This window comes from Saimiri boliviensis, chromosome 7 (genome assembly GCF_048565385.1).
Source record: "Saimiri boliviensis isolate mSaiBol1 chromosome 7, mSaiBol1.pri, whole genome shotgun sequence".
Classification (NCBI taxonomy): Eukaryota; Metazoa; Chordata; class Mammalia; order Primates; family Cebidae; genus Saimiri; species Saimiri boliviensis.
The window spans coordinates 3352484-3379204 of NC_133455.1; the positions used below are offsets into that span (position 1 = coordinate 3352484).

Sequence of the window (26721 nt, forward strand, 5' to 3'; positions counted from 1 at the left end):
ATTAGGGTTTTCCTGCATCTGTCGCTCATGTGAATTCAGAACTTTATAGAAAGGAGCTACTGAAAGATAAATTATTTTGTTACTGTGCTGCACAATCACAGTATGCCTCTATTTCTGTTGTGCTTAGATTCTATAAGATGTTTTTCCATTCAAGGAAATGTATTTCTGTATTATTGAGCTGAACCGGATGTAATCATTTTCCCCTCTTTATTTTCTAGGTTACAGTTAGAGTATGCAGGTAGCTTCGGGTGGGTGTTTTTGTTGTTGTTGTTGTTTGTTTGTTGCTTGTTTCGGGTTTTTGTTTTCTTCTTTTTTTGAGACAGGGTTTCATTCTGTCACCCAGGCTGTAGTGGCACGGTGGTGCAATCTCTGCTCACGGCAACCTCCACCTCCTGGGCTCAAGCAATTCTCCCACTCAGCCTCCCAAGTGGCTGGCACTACAAGTATGTGCCACCACGCCCAGCTTTTTTTTTTTTTTTTTTTTTTGTAGAGAGGAGGTCTCACCATGTTTCCCAAGCTGGTCTCAAACTCCTGGGCTCAAGCGATCTGCCTGCCTTGGCTCCCGAAAGTGCTGGGATTACAGGCATGAGCCACCATGCCCAGCCCTTGGGTGGCTTTCTTATAAAGATAGAGGATCATTTCTGAAAATATTAATAATATACTAACTAAAATATATTGCTCATCACATGGAATAACTCATATAATTCTTTCAACAGCTGTGTGAGGCAGCTACTGTGTTATCTGCATATTATCAATGAAAAAAATTGAGGATAAAAGTGATTAAATGATTTGCCTAAGCTACAGGGCTAGCAAGAGGGAAAATCAGCAAATGGTTGTGCTGGGGTATCATTTTTTTAACCTATAAAATGAGGATAATAAAACACCACAGTGTTATGCTGAGCATTGAATAACATCATCAATCAAAGTGTCTGACATTTGCAAAAACACAGTAAATATGACTTTCTTCCTTTTCCTCCCCGCTTTCTCCATAAGAGAACTTCATAAGTAAACCTATTTTCAAAAAAGACCAAAATCCAAAAGTGTGAAGCCACATCAGAAAGAATAAAATAAGGACAACTGGCCCATAAAGGTTTTATTTCCTTTCACTGGGAAGAAAGCTTTCACGGTAACATGGGCAGCAGACAGGAATGTTTTGTTGGGCACCAGCTGTTTCCTCCATGTCCTCTGGGGAGCCCCCTTTGCCCTTCCCTCCCCTTCAGTCTAGGGACATGGGTGAGACCGAGTCTATCCCCAGGGTCAGGTGGGTGTACGACCCTGCCTGGGTGACCCAGCCTGGCCAGCTAGCCCATTCCAGCTCCCTGAGCACTGCAGTCGGCTGAATGATGAGCGCACGACCCAGCTGGGCTAATGATCATCAGCCCCCAGAGCTTAATCTATAAAGGGAGAGAAGGTTTCATTTCCCCAGGACTTGTCCTTAGCAGGGGTGGGGGATCAGCCTGGAGCTGTTCGGGGTCCCAGGCGGGAGCGAGCCACCCTCAAAAGAAATCCATTGATCTTGAAGGAAACAGCCACAGGAGACGGCACCGCCGGACCTCCTGGATCCCAAGTTTTGATACGTCTGGGTCTCTTAGATTTTGGTAAAATCTAAAAATTTGTCAAATATTTAATTTGATTAAATATATTAAATATTCTAATTTAATAAAAATTAAAATTTTGAAAATGGTTTATTTTTCCAGGGAGACCTTGAATCCCACAGGACGCATTTCTGTGGGCCTTGAGGAATATGCAGGTGTTTCCCATATGGAAATATGTATTAAATATTTTATCAAAATATTATTTTATTAAATATATTAGATATTTTATTAAATGTTAACTATTTTGTTAATTTTATTAAATAAAATCTAAAATTTATTTTACTAAATACATTTAAATTGCTTAGATTTAGATTTTCTGCCAGTTTTAACCAAGAAAAAAAGGCAAATGAAAGCAACACTTATGAAATACTTGAGATGTCATTTCTGTGTAACTTGAGTGTAGAGTTTTAGAGAAACATAAAGAACTCCTGTGCAAATATCAAGAGGGCTGCAGGGCAATCAGCTGGGAAGTACAGAATGACGATGTCCCATCACCTAAGAAGCAAACACACCCTTCTTTTTAGAATGCAGATTAAATATCTTCATCTGTACGGAGAGGAATGGCCTTCCTTGATTAAGACGGGTATGCTTCTCACCTAGGGCTGTCATGTACAGCTGTCCAGGTTGTGAATGACCTAAGTGTGCCTTGTGCTGGTGGAGCTGAGGCCAGTCTACATTCCCGTCAGTGAGCTGTGCTGGCTGCCATGAGACTGCACTGGCCTGGAAACAAGGATGCTTATTTCGTTTTTCTTTCTCTTTTTTAGACAGGCACTCTGGAGTGCAGTGGCACAGTCTTGTCTCACTGCAACCTCTGCCTCCTGGTTCAAGCAATACTCCTGCATCAGCCTCCTGAGTAGCTGGGACTCCAGGCATCTGCCACCATGCCTGGCTAATTTTTGTATTTTTAGTAGCGACGGGGTTTTATATGTTGGCCAGGCTGATCTCGAACTCCTGGCTTTGTGATCCACCCACCTTGGCCTCCCAAAGTGCTGGGATTACAGGCTTGAGCTATGGCACCCGGCCAAGGGCATTTATGTGTAATCAATGTGACCTCAGCGTTTGCAGGCAGCTTTTCCACCTGCAGATGCTTAATGTCTCCCTCCCCGACCCCCCAAATTCCTGTGACTGTGAAGATGGGCATGCTCTTCATTTTTCAGTTGTCATCTAGGTTAGTTTTCGATTGGTTTTGTAGCAAATCACCACAAACTGGGTGGTTTAACTCAGCACCCTTTTATCTTTCAGCCTTGTGGGTCCCAGCTCCACTCCTACCTCCCCTTCCACTTGTAATGACCCTTGCAGATTACACTGCACCCACCTAGATAATCCAGGATATTCCTCTTGTTTTATGTTTCCTCTGCAAAGTGCCCTTTGCCATGCAAGGTAACTCACTCGCAGGTTCCTGGGATTAGGACGTGGACATCTTTGAGGGATCATTATTCTATCTACCACACCATTCAGGAAATTTGGTCAATTATGTGAGGATTCATTTAGGTGATTCAAATTTCCGAACTAAATTAAGTGCACCTTGTAGCTCAGCCTTGGTTTCCAAAGAGATGCATGCTCTATTTAACTGCTTGTTCAGAGAGAGCCGCCCTGACCTTCACAGGGGTTCCCTAGGGCTCCCTTGACTTCTGAAGCCCTTACTACACGCAGTTGGGTGATGAGAACCTTGTAGGCCTTTCCAGGGAACTAAGCCAGAGCATGAGCCTGAGAGGGCCCATGGCTCCTGGGGGACTCCCTTTCACCCAGGAGATCGGGCCATTTCCCAAGTGGCATTGTCTTCCTTCTGTCCATGTTTCATCTCTTTAAAATGGCACTCAAACCACGCACTGCAGACTGCAACTCTGAAGCTACTCGGAATAGAAAAGCAGTTCTGGAATTTACCCCAGAAGCTGCCTTTGTCTGGAATTAGGAAACCTCAGGATGACGCATAGCAAAAAGTGAGATTTAACTACCACTTTCTACCTGGACACCTACTGGTCCAGTTTTTTAGAGAAGGACTTTATTTAGGTTCATCATCTGCAGCCTCTTGCAGTCGCTGGCCTCATGACCCTTCTGCATGACAATGTGTGGCCTTAACTGCAGGTCCCTGGTGTGTCCCGGTAATTCAGGGAGGTGCAGACGTGCCTGGCAGGAGAGGGCTGAGTGAGGCTCTGACAGCCACACCTCACAGGCTCAGACACTTGAAGATGCCACGAGCGTCTCCCTTTCCTCTTTGCTAAAAGATGATTTTCACAAAAGGGTAAAATTATGAATCTCATATAGATACAAATAAGCATATGTGAAAATTTTTATTTAACTCATTAATTGAGGACATCAGGCAGATGTTACACCCTTTTCAAAGGAAAAGTCAAAGAGGCGCTGATTTCCGTGGAGTAAAGGAACGCTGAATTGCACGTGTGCATGCTGACCCCAAACCAAGGTTTTTAGCAGAGGGCAGGTTATCCCGGTACCCAGTGGAAGTTATCTGAGTGACTATAGACAGTAATCATTTTGAATTAGTATCAGTTATCTACAGTGTCTTAAAATAACTCCCATACAGGCTGTGCGGTGGCTCACGCCTGTAATCCCAGCACTTTGGGAGGCCAAGATGAGCAAATCACGAGGTCAGGAGATCGAGACCATACTGGCTACCACCGTGAAACCCGGTCTCTACTAAAAATACAAAAAATTAGCCAGGCGTGGTGGCAGGTACCTGTAAACCCAGTTACTCGGGAGGCTGAGGCAGGAGAATTGCTTGAACCTGGGAGCTGGAGGTTGCGGGGAGCCGAGATCACCCCACTGCACTCCAGCCTGGGTGACAGAGCAAGATTCTGTCCCCCTCCAAAAAAGAAAAGAAAAACTCCCATGGAATAAGAATGGAAAGGCCTAGTAAGGTGTGCAATTGTTTCTCACTGAAGCACAGATTTTTTTTCCCTTAATTCCCTCCTGGTAAATAAACTCTCCCCTGAACCACCCGTGAAACGATACGCACCTCTGACCTTTCCCTGATGCTGAGTCTGCCTTGGACCTCCAGGTGAACTTCGCCTGGGAAGCTGGCAGCTTGGTGTCATTTCTGTTGTGTGGTTTGTCCCTGTGTGTCCTCTGCCCCTGCTCTTCCTCCTCCTCCTCCCCCTTCCTTTCTCCCTCTTTTACATTCCTTCAGGAACTATGAGAGGTGGATGGCACCCCTCAAAATGACTTTGCCCTCAGAAAATGGGGAAGGAAAACAAGTTGTTTTGTGAATTCCTTTAAGCTGTTAAATCCCTAAACAATTAAACATTAATATGAGTCATTTAAAAAATTATGAGATGAAACACTCTACTAGTTTTAATACAAAGCTGCTGAATGAAGTTCTTTCACTGCATACTGAGCGCCTGGTGGAGGGGAGGGCGGGGCGGGGCTTACACATCATTAGGCTGCAGACAAAATAAAGTCAGTGCTCTGCGTCCAACCTGCACTCTCCTCACCAGACTCGGTTCCAGTTTCTCCTTTACGTGGATATACTGTGCACATTTCATTGATTCTGAGACTTTCTTTTCATAGCTGTTATCTCTGAAGTTAGACTGTGCCTTAAAATTGATGGAGTCTTCACATTTCTTTTGTTCTGAAATTACTTGGGATTCAGTTCATTTGCGATGGCTGGTCATAAATGTTTATGTTTTCAGCACTTCTGTACGTAAATGCTTTTAAAATACATTTTCAATGAGTATAAAGTAAAAATTCTGAGAGATTACAATTTTTGTATCATAGCTCAGCCTCTTAGGAGTACATAAAAAAGGTTTACTTTAAAGAAGTATGATATACATTTTTGTGTTAAAATCTAAACATCCTCTTTTTTTTTTTTCGGTCAGTGAAAATTTATGTGATATCTGCTTCAGGCCACTAGGTCAAACCTCCTACTGAGAACAAGTAGAAAAGCTGAAGAATACAACAACAGCAAGAAAAAACACGCAAAAAGGCATTAGAGAGCTTTGCAGGCAGACAGGGTACTGAAAAGCCAGGAGTCAGGAGAAGGGAGGTGCTCTCCGGTGAACCCCACATTCCGAGATGCCTTCCTGGGGAACGTCTGCTTTCACTTCCATGGTGCAAGGCAAAGACATTTGGAATCCGTGGAGAAGGTGGGAGCTAGGAGGAGGCGGCACAGAGTTTCTTAGTCTCATAAGACAAACATTGTAGCTCATTTCCTTGCCTATTCTAATAAATGGTTAAGTATCCTTTCTTTGGATAGTTTGTAGCTGATGTTTCAGCTTTGTGGCTGGCACTGCACTGAACATTCTTCTATATTTTTCGGAGTATTCCTGTATTTCCTCAGAATAAATTCTTAGACAATGAATGGGGCAGAGAGACAGGAAATTTCAAGCCTCTTTCAGGTATTGTCAAATCATCTCCCAGAAATCTGGCCCCGACCGTGATCCTTCTTGAGTTCCATCTAAGAGTATTGCTGTTAAGAAACTCACACCTGTGTGGGTCATTGCCATTGAAAAACTCTTGGTCAGTTTTGTAAGGAGAAAATATATCACGATGAGCTTGGCATGACTTTTATTTCTATCCCGAGAGTCCGGTGTAATAGCGCCTGGTCCCCACAGTCTCCTTTGAGTGGGTCTTCCACACTCACTTGCTCTGGAAGTTCTGATACAATTGCTCCCTGTCTAATCTGCATAGTTGGCACATTTGATGTGGTTTTTCCATGCAGTACCCATGATGCACCATCTAGGCGTGTGCTGTCTCCTCAACCCTGAAGCTGAAGCACCAGCTCTCAACCGGAGTAGTTCTGCTCCCTAAGTTGGATTGCCAGATGTAGCAAATAAAAATACAGGATGTCCTGTAAAATGTGATTTTCAGATAAAAAATAATGTTCCATGGAATACTGGGGACACACACTACAAAGTGTTCGTTTTTTATTCTGAAATTCCTAGTTAAATGGGTGCGTTGTGCTTACCTGAGTCTCTATCTGGAAGGGACACTTGGCAAGGTCTGGAGACACTTGTGGTTGTGACGGCTGGGCTGGGGGTGGCAGCTGGTGGTACTGAGGCAGAGGTCGGGGGGGTGATAAACATTCAGCAAGGGACAGGACGCCCCCACAACCGAGGCTGGTCTTCAGTGGTGCTGAGGTTGAGAATCCTTCACGGAGGGTGTCTGGGTTTCCGCTGAAATTTCCAGGCTTTGTATTTAGCTGGGGAAGGGTAAGGACTCACCAAGGCTAAATAGGATTAGCATGTATGGGAACGTTTCACTCCCCTTTCCTTGTCTCAAATTGGTCTTCAACTCATTTGATTGGCTAGATAACTTTGTATTCTCTGACCCTGTTTTCTTTTTCTTTTTTCTGTTTTTGAGATGGGGTCTTGCTCTCTCCTCAGGCTGGAGTGCACTAGTGCCACGGCTTGCTACAACCTCCGCCTCCTGGGTTCTAGTGATTCTCCTGCCTCAGCCTCCTGACTAGCTGGGATTGCAGGTGCATGCCACCATGTCCAGCTAATTTTTGTGATTTTAACACAGATGGAGTTTCACCATGTTGACCAGGCTGGTCTCGAACGCCTGACCTCAAGTGATCTGCCAGCCTCGGCCTCCCAAAGTGCTGGAATTACAGGCATGAGCCATTGCACCTGGTCCTTACAGTTTAATTTCACACTTACAGTTTTATGAAATTATATGACAGGTATTTATTTCTTTGCTGATAGGTAATCGGTCCCCCTCATTCTAATGCCAGCTTCTTGAGGGTGACGATCAGGCTCTTCCTGTTGAATTTCATTTGCCCTGCCTCAGCACTGCATCTGGCACAAATATCTGCATTGGGAATGACACCATGCATAGGTAAAGACAGAAATGTGTCTTGCTTTTAAGATAACTTCATGGTCTCCAAAATGCACCCTATAACAAATTATTCTGTGCACTGGAGAGCTTCTCCCACGAAGGTCTCTGCAGAGGGGTGCTGCCCTGGTCCCTACGCTCTTAGTCACCGTGTACCTTTTAGGAGCTGTGATAAAATGCCACTGTCTTGTATCACTCAAGATATGAAAATGTAGACAGAATCCCTGCTGAAATCTCTAAAACCACACATTTAAGTGTTTCAGCGGTGAAGTAAGGCCAGCGTGTGCAAGTCAATGCGTTGCGTCGCTGATTTGGAGCTTACACACCTGAAGTCACTGAACACGGAGCTGAAAGGAGATTCACAGAGTCAGCTTGTGTGTGTCTACGTGTACCAGCTCTTACACACTAGAGGTTTAGACCCATGGTCCAGTCCCAGCACAGGCACTTACTAATTGTGCAAACTTGGTTGAGTTGTTAATCCTTTTGACGTTGTTTCCTTATCTGCAAAAGGAAGAACACAAAATAAAATATCAGAAATGACACTTCCAATTATTAAAACAGAAATTGAATAAGGCCAGGAGTTTAAAGTTGATCCTCAGGGTGGCATTCCTTCTACAGGCTTCAGGGGGAAGAGTTTGCCTGCCTTCTGTGGTTTCTAGAGGACGTCTATATTCCTTGGCCCATGGCCCCTTCCTCCATCCTCAAAACCAACAGGCAGCATCATCACCTCACCTGTCTGACTCATTGACACCTTTCCATAAGGACCCTGTGATTACAAATCTGGCCTACCCAGGTAGTCCTAGTGTATTAGTCCATTTTAACATATCTGAGACTGGGTCATTTATTAAATAACAAAGAAGGATTAATGGACTCACAGTTCCACGTGGCTGGGGAGGCCTCACAGTCATGGTGGAAGGTGGAAGTCTTGTCTCCTATGGTGGTGGACAAGAGAGAAGAGAACCTGTGCAGGGAAACAGGTATAAAGCCATCAGATCTTGTGAGACTTATTCACTGTCATGAGAACAGCATGGAAAACACCCGCCCCCATGATTCAATCACCTCCCACCAGGTCCCTCCAACAACACATGGGGATGGTGGGAGCTACGATTCAAGGTGGGATTTGGGTGGGGACACAGTTAAACCGTATCACCAGGACAATCTCCACATCTCAAAATGTTTAACCTAATTTCATGTGCCAAGTCCCTTTGACCTATGTAGATAACATAGTCACAGGTTTTAGTAATTGGGACTTGGATATTTTAGGGAAGATATTTCCCAAAATAGATAGACATTCTGCCTGGCATAGTGACCATAGAGTGACTTGCATGTGTGCATACACACATACATATATATTTGCAAAGAGCAATTTGTCATCACTGACATAAATGCACACATCTCACTATATACGTGTCTCTTTTTTTAAATTGCATTTTAGGTTTGGGGTACATGCGAAGAACATGCAAGATTGTTGCATAGGTACACACATGGCAGTGTGATTTGCTGCCTTCCTCCCCTTCACCTATATCTGGCATTTCTCCCCATGCTATCTCTCCCCAACTCCCTATCCCCTGATGTCCCTCCCCTATTTCCCCCCAACAGATACCAGTGTGTGATGCTCCCCTCCCTGTGTCCATGTGTTTTCATTGTTCAACACCCGCCTATGAGTGAGAACATGTGGTGTTTGATTTTCTGTTCTTGTGTCAGTTTGCTGAGAATGATGGTTTCCAGGTTCATCCATGTCCCTACAAAGGACACTCATCATATTTTATGGCTGCGTAGTATTCCATGGTGTATGTGTGCCACATTTTCCCTGTCCAGTCTCCAGTCTATCATCGATGGACATGTGGGTTGGTTCCAAGTCTTTGCTATTGTAAACAGTGCTGCAGCGAACATTCTTGTGCATGTGTCCTTATAGTAGAATGATTTATAATCCTCTGGATATAACTCCAGTAATGGGATTGCTGGGTCAAATGGAATTTCTATTTCTAGGTCTTTGAGGAATTGCCACACTGTCTTCCACAATGGTTTAACTAATTTACACTCCCACCAACATCTCTGTATACATATCTCTTTATAAAAGTATATACATACCTATATGTGTGTAATGGTGTGTGCATGTGTGTGTGTGTTTGAATAGGGAGATATCTCTTTCTGTATGTGTGTGTGAGTGTGTGTATAAATGGTAGGCGAGCCAAGCATAATGGCTCATGTGTGTAATTCCAGCACTTTGGGAGGCCAGTGTGGGAGAATTGCTTGAACCCAGGAGATTGAGACCAGCCTTGGCAACAGAGAGACTCTGTTTCTATAAAAAACAAAAATAATCAGTTGAGTCTGGTGGTGTGCACGTGTAGTCTCAGCTACCTGTGAGGCTGACATGGGAGGATTGCTTGGGCCCAGGAGGCCAGGGCTGCAGTGAGCTGTGATTGTGCCACTGCACCCCAGCCTGGGCAATAGAACATGCAGAAGTTTGATAGGGGACAAATGGTAGGAACTTAATTAAGGGTTGATCTTTAAAAGAAACAGACTTTATCATAAGAGGCAAAGAGTGAAGTTTGTAAGTAGATGGTAGATTTAGGAAAAGGAAGATAAGAGTTCCTTTTGGTGGATTCTGCCTTCTCAATGAAGTGCAGGTCGTCAGCGGAGAATGGGCTGGGTGTTGGGTGGAAGGTAATAGGTCTGACCGTTTATGGTTAATCTTTGGGTGGGGCTTGGAAGGAGGAAGGGAAGTGTGCCAAGATGAGTGGGAACTTGAATGTGGTCTGTGGTCCTGAACACCTCCTACTCAAGTTCCTAGAGGCATACCTCTCAGTCTGGAGCTCACAGGACTTGGGGTGGCTCATGGAAGGTCTCTCTGTGCTGCCGTCTGCTGCGGACGGTTCCTTCTCAGTCCCTGCCTCTCCTCACCTCTGGTCCTCTCACTGAGGCCAGGCAGGGTCCCGGGCCTCAGCATTTTGTGGGGCATCTGTCCCACCACTGGATTTTGTCTTTCTGAGCACATTTGGACCCATCTTGTCTGGAAGGAGCCCCTTACCCTGGACATTTGTGTTGGTTCCAGGTCTTTGGAACCAACTCTTGAGGAAGGCTGCTCAATTCACCTGAAGTTGGATATTCTTTGCGATTTTGGGTTTTGGTCCACATTCTTGTTTTATTGAGGACTGGTTTTTCTCCATGAAAGATGCTGTTGTTTTCCATGAATTTCAAGGGAGATGAGTAGAGTAAGGTCAAAGTTCTTTATTTGGACTTATTGAATAGGAATTCCAGAACATTCTTCTAAGAATATTAGGTCTTTCCAAATTTGTATATTTTCTGTTTATTCATTAGCCAATTTGATTGCATATTTTCCATGCAAAAAAAATAACTAATGCAGCATTTACAACCACAAGAAAGAAAACAAAGAATATGTAAAACTCAATCAACCCAACCAGAGAGAAAAAAATTTGAAAAACTAACAACACAAATTTGTGATAAATTTAAAGTGTTGAATAAGATAGCAGAAATCACTCTAAACTTAGGAATAAAGCAAAGGTACACAATCGATAGCTGTTTAGATACTGACATGAAAGAGAAGTTACACAGAATACATGAAAATAAAAATGACAAAATATAGTAAGAAATTGTCAGAAAGGCCAAAAACGAAAAGAACAAAAAAGAAAAAACGGAAAAGCAGAAGGGGTAACTCGCTTCATCTCAGAAGAAATAGTGCAATTCAAAGTTAAAGGGATTTAAAAAGACAAAAGGAACGTTTTTTAAAAACTGGAGAGAAACTACACAAAGAAAATATAGTGGTGAAGATAATGTGCATGCTGTCCAGCATAGTGACAACACAGGAGTCAACGTTTGAAATACGAGAAACTTACCTTTTGTATTGGGGACAATTTCAACACTTTTTCCCCCCCTCAGAAACTGACAAAGCAGACAAAAATAAGAGATTCTGTAGAAAAATTGATAATAGAGTTACCAAACAGCCCCTCTATGGGGCCGATGTATTCTGTCTGCTGTATGTCTTTTAGAATTTCTTATGAATCTTTGGATTTCAACTTTTACTTGCTTTCTAGAATTACACAAGCTTTTTCTTTCCCTTCTTTTTATTTTATGGACATTTTTGCATGAAAGACTATATAAATGCATAATTTGTTCATATTTAACAATCTATTACCATAAATGCATGATTTTTTCATTTTTAACACTTACCTATATATAGAGATGTACATATATATTGTATGTTATATATACATGTATTATTATATATACATATATAATATTGTTATATATTATGATATGTTATAGTATATTATATTATACATATATTCTATAATATTATATATATTTTTCCTAATGCAGCATTTCTTTGATTTAATTCTTAATTTTGTTGTTTTGCATTATTACTTTTCTTCCTTTGTTTTTATCAATGTTTCTTTAGAGATCTTCATTTACATTTTGTCTTGGGTTTCTCCTTTTGTGTGTTTAGTTTAACAGTTTCATTGTTTATCAATTTCACTGTTTAATAATGACTATTGGAGATTATGAATTTGTTTTTGACTACGTCTTTAGCTGCTTCACGTATGTTTGAATTTGTAGTATTACCATCATTAGTAGCTTGTAAACATAGTATAATGGAATGTTTTATTTCCATTTTGATCCAAGAACTGTTAAGCAGTTGGGTTTCTCTTTCCAAGTAGATAGCAATATTTCTGTTTTGCTGTTGTTATTAATTTATATTTTAGTGTATACAATCATGAATATAATTTAAACTATTTCTGTAATATTATTATTTCCTTGTGGACTTATATATGATTAGTTTATGGAAAGGTTCCATGAACACTATATGTGAGTGTATTCTCCATAGAGATTAGAATAGCATTAGTTATTTATATCTTCATATCATTATTTACTTTTCTATACTTCATACGTCAGAGACTGGAAAAGGAGGTATGTAAAACATTTAAGCAAATTTTCATTACTATCAATTTCTACTTGTAATTTTAAGAGTTTTTGTTACATTAATTTGGGGGCTATATATGTCTGCATAAAATATCTACAACAATGTATGCACTGGGAATCTTTTATTAAAATTAAAACCTTTAATTCAATTACTTATTTTTATCTTGAATTTTACTTTTTTTTTGTTTTAAAGTTGTGACCCCAGTTTTTCTTTCTCTAAAGAATATCTATACCTGTATTTTTTGTTTATTTATTTTTAAAATATCTCAGTCAACTTATTTGAGTTATCTTAGAGATAGTTCAGAGCTTACCTTTTTTTACTTGCAACTTTTGAGCCAGCTTGAGAGTCTTAATCTTTTAATGGGAGAATCTAAGCCACTTACATATAATATCATAACTAATAAATTTGTTTTTCTGTTATATTTTGTTTTCTATTTTTTTACATGTGTATTCAATAGATTACTGAGTAAATTGTTTCTTTTCTCTCTCCTCAGTTCTTACCACTAATCTATAAGTATAAAAGCCAAAATTTAAGTTATCAGAAAAGTATAGTTGGACATATCTTTATTTGGTTACCATTGACAAAAACAAAGCCATATCGACTGCTGTCTCTCATGAAGATACAAATTTAGTCCACTTTAACTTTTTTTTGTTCCCTAGGTCTATTGGCGTTTTTAAATTTATAAATTTTAAATTACAAGAACACAAAATCAAACACTGCATGTTTTCACTCATAGGTCGGTGTTGAACAATGAGAACACATGGACACAGGGAGAGGAGCATCACACACTGGGGTCTGTTGGGGGGAAATAGGGGAGGGACAGCGTGGGGTGGGGAGTCGAGGAGAGATAGCATGGGGAGAAATGCCAGATATAGGTGAAGGGGAGGAAGGCAGCAAATCATGTTGCCATGTGTGTACCTATGCAACAATCCTGCATGTTCTTCACATGTGCCCCAAAACCTAAAATGCAATTAAAAAATAAATAAATAAAATAAAAATAAAAAATAAATTTTAAATTACAGTGTTTGGATTCTGAATTCTTTTTAATTACTATTTTCAGTTTGTGGGGTTTTGCCTGTATTCAAAACTCTCTGTCTGAATGTATTCTACACCTCAATGTTCTCGGTGCTCATCTGTTTCTCATCTAACGAGATTTTCCTATTCTTGAGTACTACACTTTGATTAACCTTCTGGTGGCCTGGATAATATGCTTCAGTGATTTTTCAAGAGCGGTAGATAACGGTATACTTTTGTATCTTTCTGTTGCCCTCTCAATTACCAGAAAAATCCTCTGGGTAAATAATTGTTCAATTAGAACAGTCTTCATCATATTTCTGTAAATGTTTATCACTGTTTTTTAGTATCTAATTTTGTATAGTGGATGCAAATGAAGCCAATCTGAATTTTCATTTTTTTAAAATATGCTTTTAAATGAATGTTTTTACTCTTGATGTTAATATGTCTTTAAGAAATATCTAAAAGGTGGTGTTTCAAGTTTTCTCTGGAATCAGTGAAATATAATGATCTACTTTGAATATGTGTATGTCTATAAACCCGGGAATGTTTTCTTTTCTTTTTTGACTTTTAATGCTGCTGCTTTTGCATTTTCCTGGTGTCTTCATTAGGAGCTCCATCATCTGAATATTGAACATCTAATGTGCGTCTCACGTGGTTACAGGCTCTTACTGATCATTTCCATTTCTTGGCCTTTTCTATTTAGCTGTAGGGAAAGCTTCAAAAGCCCCCCTTCTCATAAGATCAGTTCAATGTTTTGCATTTTTTAAATGTGTTATTGCATCTGAAACCGTTTTAAATTCCTTACTTTTAATGCTGCGGGATCTTCTTCCATCTCAGTCTTATTTCATTACAAAACAACAAAGGCTCTGCTTTTCCTGATGTCTGTGAACTCAAAAGTCATTTTGTATAAAAGATACTTCAATATTCTATGGTAAATACTCTTCAAAGGTATGTTATTCCTCTACTTCTGGAATGTCTTTCTGAGTTTCCTTCTGTTACTTGGCAGCTTTTATGGGTAGGCCCTGTTCACCTTTAGTTTTTGTTTATTTACATATCCTTCACTGAGGGCAGCCTTTTTTGCATTGGCATAGCATGTTACCCCATGACCCGGCAGCCCCGGGGGCCAGTGTTGACATGTCTGACAGCCCCAGGGGACAGTGAGGATGCACTGGGGTGTTGACATGCCCAGTAGGGGAGCTTCCTTGCTACAAGGTGTCTGCCATGAGCTGGGTGGAGGGGCCGCATGGGCACTGGTTTCCTGTAAGTGGTTTTAGGTTTGGGTTCATCAGGAGCAAAGGGTGGCTCTGTCAGACCTCCTGCCCCCATTGCTGCCTCTGTTACCGAAGAGGAGCATCAGCAACATGCCCTGATGCTTTAGGGCTTTCTGTGCGGCCCAGCCACCCCTACGCTTGGGTCTCTTGATTCAGCTGATGGTAGAGCTGGACTCCCAGCCTTGGGAATACTGTCAGGGGCGGGAGCACCTATGTGACCCATGGCCTTTGCTCTTACAAATATCGTGGTAGACATCAGTTGTCAGCTGCATGGATAGCAGGGATCTTGCAGGGATCTACGCAGCTGACAACTCTTCTCTTTCTACGGCAATACCATGCTGAAGATTGCTGGATTTGGAAAATGAAACCACAAGATGCCAAGTTACATTTGAATTTCAGAGAAACACCATTTTTAAACATTTATTTTTAATTATAAGGGTGCCCCTATGTAATATTTCTGTTCACTGGAAATCAAAACATAATTAGGTGTGTGTGTTTTACCTGGGAGTCCTAATCATTCTGTTTCCTGTGTGAGGTATTCGAGTCCCTGGTGACTCCCCGTTAATTCTTGCAGTTCATGGCATGCAGCCTGTACCTAATTTTCAGCACGGATATAGATTTTTTTTTGGCCTATTACCATATTCTATTAGTTATTGCCTTTAGGTCCACATAGGGGAAAATAGAGAGTCTGGTGCTCAAATTGCCTTCTTTCCCATATTTAAAAAAAATATATTATTCAAGGGAAAACTGATTCTTTCAAAAGGGTTGAAATTAATATGAAACTTTTCCCAGGCCACTCAGTTGCTTCAAGATGTGAACATGTCACTCTCCCTCAAATAAGTATTACAGCCATGGCACCCAATTAAAAAGTCATTTTTTCCTTAGTGAATTATTAACTGTGGTTTTCTGTGTATAGCCTCTTTGTTATGTAACACTTTGCTAATTTTTATGTTAAAGAAGATCGGAGTCCTTCAGTGATGGTAAGCACTCCTGCAAGGATGGGAGGATAACGAGTGTGACTTGGTTCATTCTGTGCATTGTGGAACATAACTGCCATTATTTTTGTAGTATTATTTAAGAAAAGAAAAGAAGTAACACTAGCTTCAGGTCAAGGTGGAGTAATTTTAATCCATAAGCATTTAGGTCGGATACCAGGCAAAACGACGCATAGACCATTTGTGGAATGAAGCTAAGAAGTTACTTCCCTTCGAGTGCTGTTCACAGTGACCCCGGATTGCCTTATTGCTTTCCTGAATGAAATCAGTGGACCCTGTGTCGTTGCCCTTGGGATGTGTAATTAGTTGCACAATTAAGTTTTGCATCCTTAAGTAGTTGGGGTCAGATGTTCAACAGGGAAGTTCATGGAGCCTTGGTGTCTGGCATTAACGCGTAACCATCTGTGATTTGGTTGTCTGGTTTTGGCTGTTTCTAGCATGAATGACAAGAGAGAGCTGAGGCCGCTCAAGGCACTAGTTCTGAGTGGTGCCAAGATGTGTTTTCAACAATAGTGGACGCTGTGTCATCGATGTGGTTCTTATAGGAGTCTCGTTGCACAGAGAGGCCCATCTTCTTTAGTCCCATATCACCAGGATTATATGGAGCTCTTCATGGGATAAGGGGACCCAAGATTCTGGCCGGGCACTGTGACTCACGCCTGTAATCCCAGCACTTTGGGAGGCCGAGGCAGGTGGATCACTTGATGTCAGGAGTTCAAGACCAGCCTGGCCAACATGGCAAAGCCCTGTCTCTACTAAAAATATAAAAATCAGCCGCGCATGGTGGTAGGCGCCTGTAGTCTCAGCTACATGAAAAGCTGAGGCAGGAGAATCGCTTGAACCCGGGAGGCGGAGGTTGCAGTGAGCCGAGATGCACTCCAGCCTGGGTGACAGAGCAAGACTCTGGCTCAAAAAAAAAAAAAAGTAATCCAGAATTCTGCTTACAGTGATGGAGGTGAAAAGGATAGTGAATAACATCCTAATGTAAAAGCAGAATCTGCTCTTTGTAATGTAAAAAGCATAATCCACTTGTTGAGTCATTCATTCATGTGTTTATCGAATATTTATTGAGTACCTGGTGTTTACCAGGCACTCTGTTGAAGACTATGAATACGGTGGAGAAAAAGCCCTGCGTGTCATTTCTGCCCCCTGGCATATCACACCCTGGAGTGCATAGAGAACTACAGCAAAGCATAATGTTTTTCGATAAAGGAAGTTGGGGGTGCTACTGAAAAAACAGCTGGAGAACATAACCCAGAATCGTACAGTCAAGGAAAGGATCCCAGAAAAATGACTTTTAGAATGCAGCCAGAGAGGTCACAGAAATGTGGCTGGGCCACTGGGGAGGGGTACCCGGAGAGGGGATTAAAATTCTCTCCCACTTCTTTGTTTTACTGTAACTCACATGTGAAAATACAAGTTTAGAGAAAATATAAATTAGGAATGATTTCCATAAAGTTGAAACATGTAATCTTTTTAAGGCATGGAGTCCCTTTTTATATCTATGATATTTTGATTTTTGAAAACAAAAATCCCTATTTATGACATTGAACCCTAGGAAATTGTCATTTGGGTGGGTGCAGACTGTTCCCGCTTATAAGCAGTCTCAAATGGTTCCATCCAAGACAAGCTGTGATTGTTTAAATTGAAGCTCAGACTACTCTGAGTTTGGTAATGCCACTGAATGGGGAGATTTTTTTCATCCAGAGCTTTCTGTAAACTCAAATGGAATGCACGCATTGAACTTCTTGTCTAAAAGTTAAATTGGATGCAGCTTGACACCCTGCGGTGTCACAGCTGGGCTGAGGCTACAGTGCTCCAATCAGCTCCCTCTGATGGCTCCATGAGAAGCAATGAGGGTCAGGGACCCGCTTATGGTCTCACAAGGCCAGGAGCAGGACCCCTGCCTCTGAGCTCTGTGCTCTCTCAGCTGCTGCAGACAACTCCCAAGAGGGGTCCTGATTTGGGTGGGCATCATGCTTCGGATTGTGTGTTCCCGTGGGCCTCTGAGAAAGATGACACAATGAGTGTCCGAGTAATCAAAGATAATTACACGGTGACCGAAGAGAAGGGCTGCAGCCTAACTGTGGAGCTTTGCCTAGAAAGTCAGTGTTCTCGGAGCCAAGAGTTTCCATGTCGAAAACTCCTTAAATTGGTTCTTTGGATTATGAATTCTTCTGCCTGCATTTTTCTTACAGAATGTAAGGCCACCTGTAAAATCACATTTTGGATTTTCCTCCCCCTGAGGGAGAGATGAGTTCAGTGCGGGAAAATGAGCAGTGATTTTCATTCCTTGGTGACAGCGTCGTGTCCGCAGGATGTGGCTGGGGTGGAAGTGAGGGGGCCACGCCTGCTTCCTAAGTTTTAGGGTCCAGTGTTGCACAGATGACTGGGAGTATGTGCTTTATATGCTTGGCCCTGACACGCTGGTGCTGTGGTCACACCATCTCATCTGTTTCTGGAGGGCCCCTCCCAATATATCCTTCCAAGGTCTTTTCTTGGCATCTCTCAGCTTAACTCCAAGGGAGGGATGTACACTGTCCGTGTGATTTATGATTGCTTGTCTGAATTTATTTTTGCCCCAAGTCTGTGACCATTTCCCATTGGACATGTCCTTAAATGCAACATGTGTATATGAAAACGTGAAAGAACATCAGGTGGGATGTGGACGTGCATCGGTCCACGTGTTGAGAAAGTTATTCTTGTTTCCAGTCTCAGCCTGTGTTGTCACTGGGAAGGTGCGTCTCCGTGGGTGCTGGTGTGTTTGTGGCAGCTTTCGTGGGTGCTGGCGTGTTTTTGGCAGCTTTTGTGGGTGCTGGTGTGTTTATGGCAGCTTTCATGGGTGCTGGTGTGTTTGTGACAACTTTCGTAGGTGCTGGTGTTTGTGGCAGCTTTCGTGGGTGCTTGTGTGTTTGTGGCAGTGGGTGCTGGTGTGCTTGTGGCAGCTTTCATGGGTGCTGGTGTGTTTGTGGCAGCTTTCGTGGGTGCTGGTATGCTTGCTTTTTTGGGTTCTGGTGTGCTTGTGGCAGCTTTTGTGGGTGCTGGTGTGTTTGTGGCAGTTTTTGCGTGTGCTGGTGTGTGTGGCAGTGGGTGCTGGTGTGCTTGTGGCAGCTTTTGTGGGTGCTGGTGTGTTTGTGGCAGCTTTTGTGGGTGCTGCTGTGCTTGTGGCAGCTTTCATGGGTGCTGGTGTGCTTGTGGCAGCTTTCGTGGGTGCTGGTATGCTTGCTTTTTTGGGTTCTGGTGTGCTTGCAGCAGCTTTTGTGGGTGCTGGTGTTTGTGGCCACTTTCGTGGGTGCTGATGTGTTTGTGGCAGCTTTTGTGGGTGCTGGTGTGTTTGTGGCAGCTTTCGTGGGTGCTGCTGTGCTTGTGGCAGCTTTTGTGGGGGCAGGGGTGCTTGTGGCAGCTTTTGTGGGTGCAGGTGTGCTTGTGGCAGCTTTCGTGGGTGCTGCTGTGCTTGTGGCCACTTTTGTGGGGGCAGGTGTGCTTGTGGCAGCTTTCGTGGGTGCAGGTGTGCTTGTGGCAGCTTTTGTGGGTGCTGGTGTGTTTGTGGCAGCTTTTGTGGGTGCAGGTGTGCTTGTGGCAGCTTTTGTGGGTGCAGGTGTGCTTGTGGCAGCTTTCGTGGGTGCAGGTGTACTTGTGGCAGCTTTTGTGGGTGCAGGTGTGTTTGTGGCAGCTTTTGTGGGTGCTGGTGTGTTTGTGGCAGCTTTCGTGGGTGCAGGTGTGCTTGTGGCAGCTGATGTGGGTGCTGGTGTGTTTGTGGCAGCTTTCTAATACTTGCTCATCTCTCCTTTTATGAAAAAAGAGCAAGTCTTTACAATAATCCCATAAAAGCACCATGACCACCAGTTGAAATTTTAAAATTGTATTTGAATCGTATTTATTTGCATGTTCAACTTCTTTGTGGGTTAAATGATACTGGTTTTCTACCTACGTCGGTGGCGTTTATTTCTTTTAAAAACAAACATATTACTATGAAACAAGTTGATCCGAGGAGGGGTTTTGGGTAAGGAATTGCATGATTGGCATGAAGGCAGGGTCACCTGTTTTGAAGGGGCACGCAGATGTCTGAAATACTGGTAACAGGACCTCAGCATCACTAACAGCTGCGCTCCACTTCCCTCCTGACAGTGACGGAAGGTCGAGGGATCCTTGAGAGCATCCAGAGGTTTTCCTTGCTGCCCACCTACCTCCCCGTGACCTACCACATCAACAACGCCGACGTCTCCTTCTTCCTGAAGGAGGCCAACCAGGATATCATGAGGAACTCCAGCCTGCAGTCCCGGGTGGAGTCATTTCTGATTTACAAATCCAAGAGGCTGCCTGTTCTAAATGCCAGCTACGGGCCTTTCTCCATCGAGCAGGTGGTACCCCAGGATTTAATGCTACCTTCCAACCCATTTGGATTCACCAACAAATTTTCTCTTAACTGGAAACTGAAAGCCCACATCCTGCGGGATCAAGTGTACCTGAGCCGCCCCAAAGTGCAGGTTCTGTTCCACGTGGTGGGCAGGGACTGGGACGACCGCAGCGCCGGGGACAAGCTGCCGTGCCTGAGGGTCTTTGCCTTCCGAGAGACCAGAGAGGTGCGGGGCAGCTGCCGGCTGCAGGGGGACCTGGGGCTGTGTGTGGCCGAGCTGGAGCTCCTGTCCAGCTGGTTCAGCGCCCCGACGGCGGTGGCCGGGAGGAGGAGGCCCGTGGACCAGCCGGAGGGGACCCCTGTGGAGCTCTACTACACCGTGCACCCAGGGGGTGAGAGAGGGGACTGTGTCAGGGAAGAGGCGAGGAAAAGCAACGGGATTCGGACAGGCCACAGTGACCTCGACGACGCCGGCCCCCCCTTGCAGAGGATTGGGAGCATCTTCCTGTACCAGACGCACAGGAAACCTTCCCTGAGAGAGCTGCGCCTGGACAGCAGCGTGGCCGTCCACTACACACCAAAGACGGTCAGGCAGGGAGATGTGCTGACGTTCCCCGTTTCCATCTCCAGAAATGCCACTGAAGATCGCTTCACCTTGAGGTAAGTGCTTTCCCAGTGTCTGTCTGTACCCGCTTGCCCATCAGCTGGTGTTTTCGAGAAACTATTTGACCAGAAGAGCTGTGTTATCGCTCACCAGAGGAGAGCCAGCCTTACCGTCTTTACAAACCCCACCTGCAATGGGAAATCCAGAGACCTGTCTGATCTTTCCGGGCTGGCAATTCCGTTGTGAGAATATTTGTATTAACAGATTTTCCAGGCCATCGACGGGGCAGCCGCGGGGCTGCTGATGTTATGCCTTTTGCCTTAGTTTGGGGTATTCTCAGCAAGTTTTCGCAATGCTAATGCTATCCGAGAAGCCATTTCAGAATTGGAGAGTTAGATGCCTCACAGCTGAAATGAGACGGCAAATGAAATTGCAACAGTTGTCAGAAAGGATAGGGAACGCGGTTTTGCCAACTGAAATCTATTCCAGAGATCTAAGTTCTAAGTATAATATGGTACCAACCTCAAAGTTATCATTTTGTTTCTCCCTGGAAATAGAACTTAGTGTTCAAAAAAATAAATGAGCACAATGTGTGAAGAATATACAGTAGAATTTGTTGAGTTTCTTATATAAGAATATACCAAAGACAAGACATTTAAAATAAGCTCTGTGTACTTTAGAATAAACATGGGCTGGTTTTCACTTTGGAATAGAATGCATGAGAGAAGCTACTTGCCTTGGCTTGATTGTATTTTCATGATATAGTTTTAGTTTTATTTTCAACCCAGGCAAGTTTGATTATAACAGCTGTTTAGTATAAGTGTGATTGATTATGAGAAATGTCCTAACACTGCGACGTAATTCAACAATTAGACCTGATGCGCAGTGTAATAAAACGTGTGCTGTGACTCCTGAAATTAGGAGTGCAGCTAGAAGTAAGACATATTTCACATCTGGGTTTATAAAGTTCATCCAGTAATGACCAGTTCTCTATCCCCCTTCATATGGAATTGCTCTCTCTATCTTTTCCTTTGTCTTTCTCTCTTTCTTCCTTTCCTTCATTCTTTCCTTCTTTAGGTTTAAAGGGTAGATGAGTTCAAGAAAATAAATCATTGTTTCGATTCTACCTTGCACATTTAAGTTTATTTGATTGTGATCTAGTATTAGAAATGCCTTTTTGATTTTTAATGAAAGAAACAGAACCTAATGGCCATGCACCTAAGGACTGAACTTGGCTAAGTCCTGGAAGGTAAAAGCCTTTGGCTGGGTTGGATGTGCCATTCAGGGGTTAGCCGCAGGGATTTAGGGCACAGAAGCACATCTGTGGGGCCGAGCCTTCATTAGCTTTCGCTTCTGTCCCTCTGGAAATCATATCTAGATCCAGCTGGCCTCAGGTCCTCAGTGGGGTCTGCTAGTTTTATGTTTTACTTTTCTGGGTTCAACAGTCTTACCTAGTATTTTTTGTGAGAATGGCTACCTATATGGAGAAATATTTTGGTGGTCGAAACGAAAGGTTTGAATAGGGGGGCTTTGTTCTTACACGGTTTCAAACTGCCTGCCATCTTTTAGGTTTGCCAATGACTGACTGTTAATTTTCTGAACCCAGGATTAAAAACTGCAATCCCCTGAAGCTTTGATTCTCAGGAGATGAGATCCACATGCAGCTTGTGTGTGTGGGTGGGTGTGTGCGCGCGTGTGTGTGGAAGCAGTGGTGTGGGTAGTATTGAATTTCACAAAAAGCTTTGTGTCTCATGACTTTATTACACACTAAACATATCCATTAGGGTCCAAGGGTGACTTTTATCTTTGGCAATTTGTAGCAAAATCAAGAGAAATTCGCTTTGCTGGGCTGTACAATACGAAGTTCCAAGTCGTGGTGAATTCAGAAGCAAATGTATTTGAAGCTTCTAAATTTGGTGGCTCTGCTCACAAGTCAAACTTTGGAAAAGTTGGGAAGTACAGCAAAAGAATATATGTTCAGAACCCATCATTTAGACATGTCAATTCGATTTAAAAAATCAGTTTACAGATTAGACAACAAGGAAGGAAATGTTTCATGAATGTGTGTTTACATCGGTAAGAGGCTACACTGTTTCTTCAAGAGGCTTCATTAATAATGTGCTTGCTGCGTATTTAAAATGCTCTGATTATGGATGAAACTCATGCATTTATGTAAACAGCTTGAGGTAAACTTGGACCTGGCAAGATTATTATCCTTTAGCTTGAATTCCTATAATTAGAAGATAATAATACTATATATCTTCTTAAATGAAGTCAATTTGACACTAATCCAGCATAGCTCCCAAATATTTGGAATTGGTGTGCGTCTGTTCTATCTGACCGTCAGCTATAAATAACCCTGAAGGATCCAGCCAAATATCCTTGGGAGCTTTTCTCCCAATTGTGACTGTCTTTCCAGACACTCTGTGTCGAAAGCGCTAGCAAGGCCCAGTGTTGGGCTCCTGTTCTATAGGTCAGGTGCCCGTGGGACATCCACGGCCACCCAAGGATGACTACAGTGAGAGGGGGCCAGACTAACTGCCATCAACGGGAGGGACATTTGCAAATATGCATCATGTACGTTTGCAAATCAGGGCCGATGTGACAGCTGTGGTTTGAGCTCTTTATTGATGGCGACTGACCGCCCACTGTACACCTCCCCGGTGTGCGCCTGTGAACACAGGCGTGCGGGGGCTGGAGCACAGGAGTCACTGAAGCACAGGAGTCAGTGTCTTTCTGCGTGTGTATTTGTACGCGTGTATATCTGTGTGTGCGTTTCACTCTTTAAGAACAAGGCAGCCCAGGTAGGGCCGTGTGTCATCTTACAAGCTCTGTTCTATCCTGCGGCTTCCATCTTCCAAAGGGACCTCTGCAGGGAAAGAAAAGCCACACGCTTTCTTTCATTCCTGAGACATCTAACCATCCCGTTTAATCCCAGAGAATGTTTCCCTTCAAATGAAAACGGAAGCACCCCACGGCACTGGGACTCTTTCTTCCACGTTCTTCTCACCACACATTCCCCTATGTCCCTCCCCAGTGGAGAGGGAGGCTCAGGTGCATCCCAGTCTCTGCTCACCCGTCACGGGCCTGGAGGAAGATAAGAACCAGGGCTGCTGCTTCCACCTCCTCCCTGGTTATTCTTCCATTCCTTTCTGCCGCAGGAGTCTGTTTCAAAAGAGCTCTGGTCCTCAGATCTGAATGGAAGGCTGGAACTGAGCATACATGTAGCAATCCCTGGCTTACCTAACAGCCCAGAACTGTCAGCCCGGGGGGCCTAGAGCAGCGGAACAGGCTCAGAGTAGGGGCTGTTCTTAAAGGCATGGACAGCCTTAAATTTCTTGAATGAATTAATGAATCACTGATTATTAACAAATATGTGCACTTTACCGAGGTCTCTGTAGTTTTAAGTGCTCAAGAATTTGTTCAGCGCTGTATGCCTAGCACTGGGATTGGATTTAAGACAAGGTCGGAATAAGACATTATTGAGGAGATTTTCTTGCAAAGGTGACACTGAGAAAGGAGACAGCAGGAGAATAAAATACAAGTGTTTGACCATAGGCAGAGTGAGCCTGGAATTGATGAGGCTCAGAGGATATTCTTCGGTGGTTTGGGTAGCCAGATATGCAGAAGATTTAACGCTTGTTAGGAAATAATACGGTGGTTTGAGATTGACCCTGTGAGCTTCATCCACGTGAATGATGTAACCTCTGAACCTGTGTTGGCCCAGAATAGGATTTCTTCTTCTTCTGTTTCAGGTAAAATATGCCCTGGAGTATCCAATGATATTCTAAGTTGCAGGCCATAAATCACACTCCAGCTAATTTAAGAAAAATAATAAATAGAAGGATTTACTGGACGGATACCATGGGACCCAGCTTGGCCACGCAGAGTCTGATGGAGGTTGGAGGCTGAGCGTGGACACAGCAGCCTCTCGGCAACTCTCTCCCGCTCTCCCAGTGGATTCCTCCAATAGTTCTCCTGGTTACATGCACATAAGCTGCAGGGACCTCCATGCAGCCCCTGCTGGGTCACCTCTCTATTAGCTGGCTGTGCCAGGGGTGGGAGAGGGACCAGATGTGGCTTCCATGAAACAAAATGGTTCTTCAAATTACCTTTCACTAAGAGCACATCCCATGAGATGAAGAACTGTTGTCTTGTGAAGACTGGGGCACTGTTACAAAGAGGACAGATGTTGGACAGATGTTGGCGTCTTCAAATTATAGCAACGTCCAGTGACATCTGGTCTGTGCCTGGGATTGTACCACCCCTTGTCACCTCGTGGGCATTAATAGAGCTGCTTGATGTAGAAGAGTGAGAAGCAGACAGGCTTTTTTAAAAAATGATACTTTAAGTTCTGGGGTACACGTGCAGAATGTGCAGGTTTGTTGCATAGGCATACACGTGCTATGGTGGTTTGCTGCATTCATCATCCTGTCATCTGCATTAGGTATTTCTCCTAATGCAGACTCTTAATTTCAGAAGTTATTTACCTTTACAAAAATCTTGTGAATGTATTGCGGTGTTCCCATATGTCCCTCTTTTATTAATACCTTATGTTTGTGGGCTACATTTATCCCAATTAATGCACCCATATTGACACATCATTATTAGCTGAGATCCATACTGTATTCAGATTTCCTTAGTTATTATCCACCTCCCCGTCGCTGTTCCAGGACCCCACCCAGGAGACTGCATTACATGTAGCGGTCATGTCTCCTGGAGCTCCTGTTCAAAGAAAAACTTCAGCAGAATTAAATTTGAAGGAGTTTAACTCAGGAATAAATGATTCATCAACCAGGCAGCCCCCAGAATCACAGCAGATTCAGAGAGACCCCAGGGGTGCCTCGTGGTCACAAAGCATTTATGTAAAATGATGTACAGAAATCGGAGGTGAGGTACCAAAACAGCTGGATTGCCCACAGCGTGGCGTTTGCCTTGTTTGAACACAGTGTGAATCCTCAGTGTGCATGGGTGGTTGAGGTATGGCGGCTGGGACTGGCCAAGGCTCAGTGACTGTTGCAGGTGCAGACGACTCAGTTAGGTTTCAGTCTCGTCTACAGATTAAGCTCGGTTGCAGTTCATCCACAGGACTCAAATGTAGAAACAGAGTCCTTCTCCAGCCATATTTATTTTGCTCTAACACTCCTCTAGCTGTGACCATTTCTTAGACGTTCTTTGGTTTTGGTGGCATGACCGTTTTGAGACTCACTGGTCAGCTGTTTTGAGGAATGTCCTTCAACTGGGATTTGTCTGATGCTCTTTCTCCTGATTGCACTGGGGTGTTGGGTTTGCGGGAGGAAAACCACAGAGGCGAAGTGCCGTGTTTATCACTCAAGGGCACATGCAGCCCACATGACTCAATACCGTTGATGTTCACTCCAGGGCTGATGGCTGCCGTGAGATCTCCGTCCTTGTCTTTTTAGTTTAAAAGAGCGGAAACAAGAGACACACAGCAAAGGAGATGCAGCATCGAGCAAAGTATTGCAAAAGAAAATAATATTTTGACAGTTAAGTTCAGAATAGATAGTACACCGGAGAGAGAGGATTCAGGGCGGGCTGCCCTAAGGATGAGACAGCAAAGCTGGCACGAGGGAGACCCTTTATGGGGGCCTTACACGATGATTCACAAGCAGGTAGTAAGAGGTGTTACTCGGAAGCACATTTGGGGGATTCCTCTGGGTGCACATACACAGTAACTGTACAAGCGTGTTCAGACGTCGCAGGCTCATTAGCGTCTTAAATCTCCACCCAGGGGTGTGTCTTTTACTATTATAATGAGCAAAGAGTCTGAGGACAGGTAAAATCGAAATCCTCATGCTGTCTACACAGGGGAAATTCCTCACTGAAGATAGCTTTGCTTGAATGAGCTTGACTACAATGCTAATGCCGAGGGCTATTGTGTTGATTGTAAGGTCCCAAGGTTGCCATATCCCGGGGACATGGTCACTTCCCGGCCCACCTATCCCCGCTCACCAGCACTGGGCTGAGGCTGGGCTGGTCAGGTCTCTCCATTGCAAAGAACCTTTTCTCCCATTCCTCCAAGGCTATGCTCTGGAAGGAAGTGTTTATGCCCAGCTCGCAATTGTAAAGAGGGGACTACTTAGAATTCTGCAGGTGACATTTCCTTAGTTTTCCTCATTTATGAGTTTA

At 43.5% G+C, this 26721-nt stretch overlaps 1 protein-coding gene across 1 annotated transcript in view; it reads left to right on the forward strand.

The window, feature by feature from the left end:
- TMEM132D (transmembrane protein 132D) overlaps positions 1 to 26721 on the forward strand; it is an 825236-nt gene that overhangs the window by 177811 nt on the left and 620704 nt on the right. Inside the window, exon 2 of the mRNA XM_003937096.4 lies at positions 19739 to 20627. Coding sequence (XP_003937145.1) covers positions 19739 to 20627 — 889 coding nt within the window. The remainder of the gene's footprint in view (positions 1 to 19738; positions 20628 to 26721) is intronic.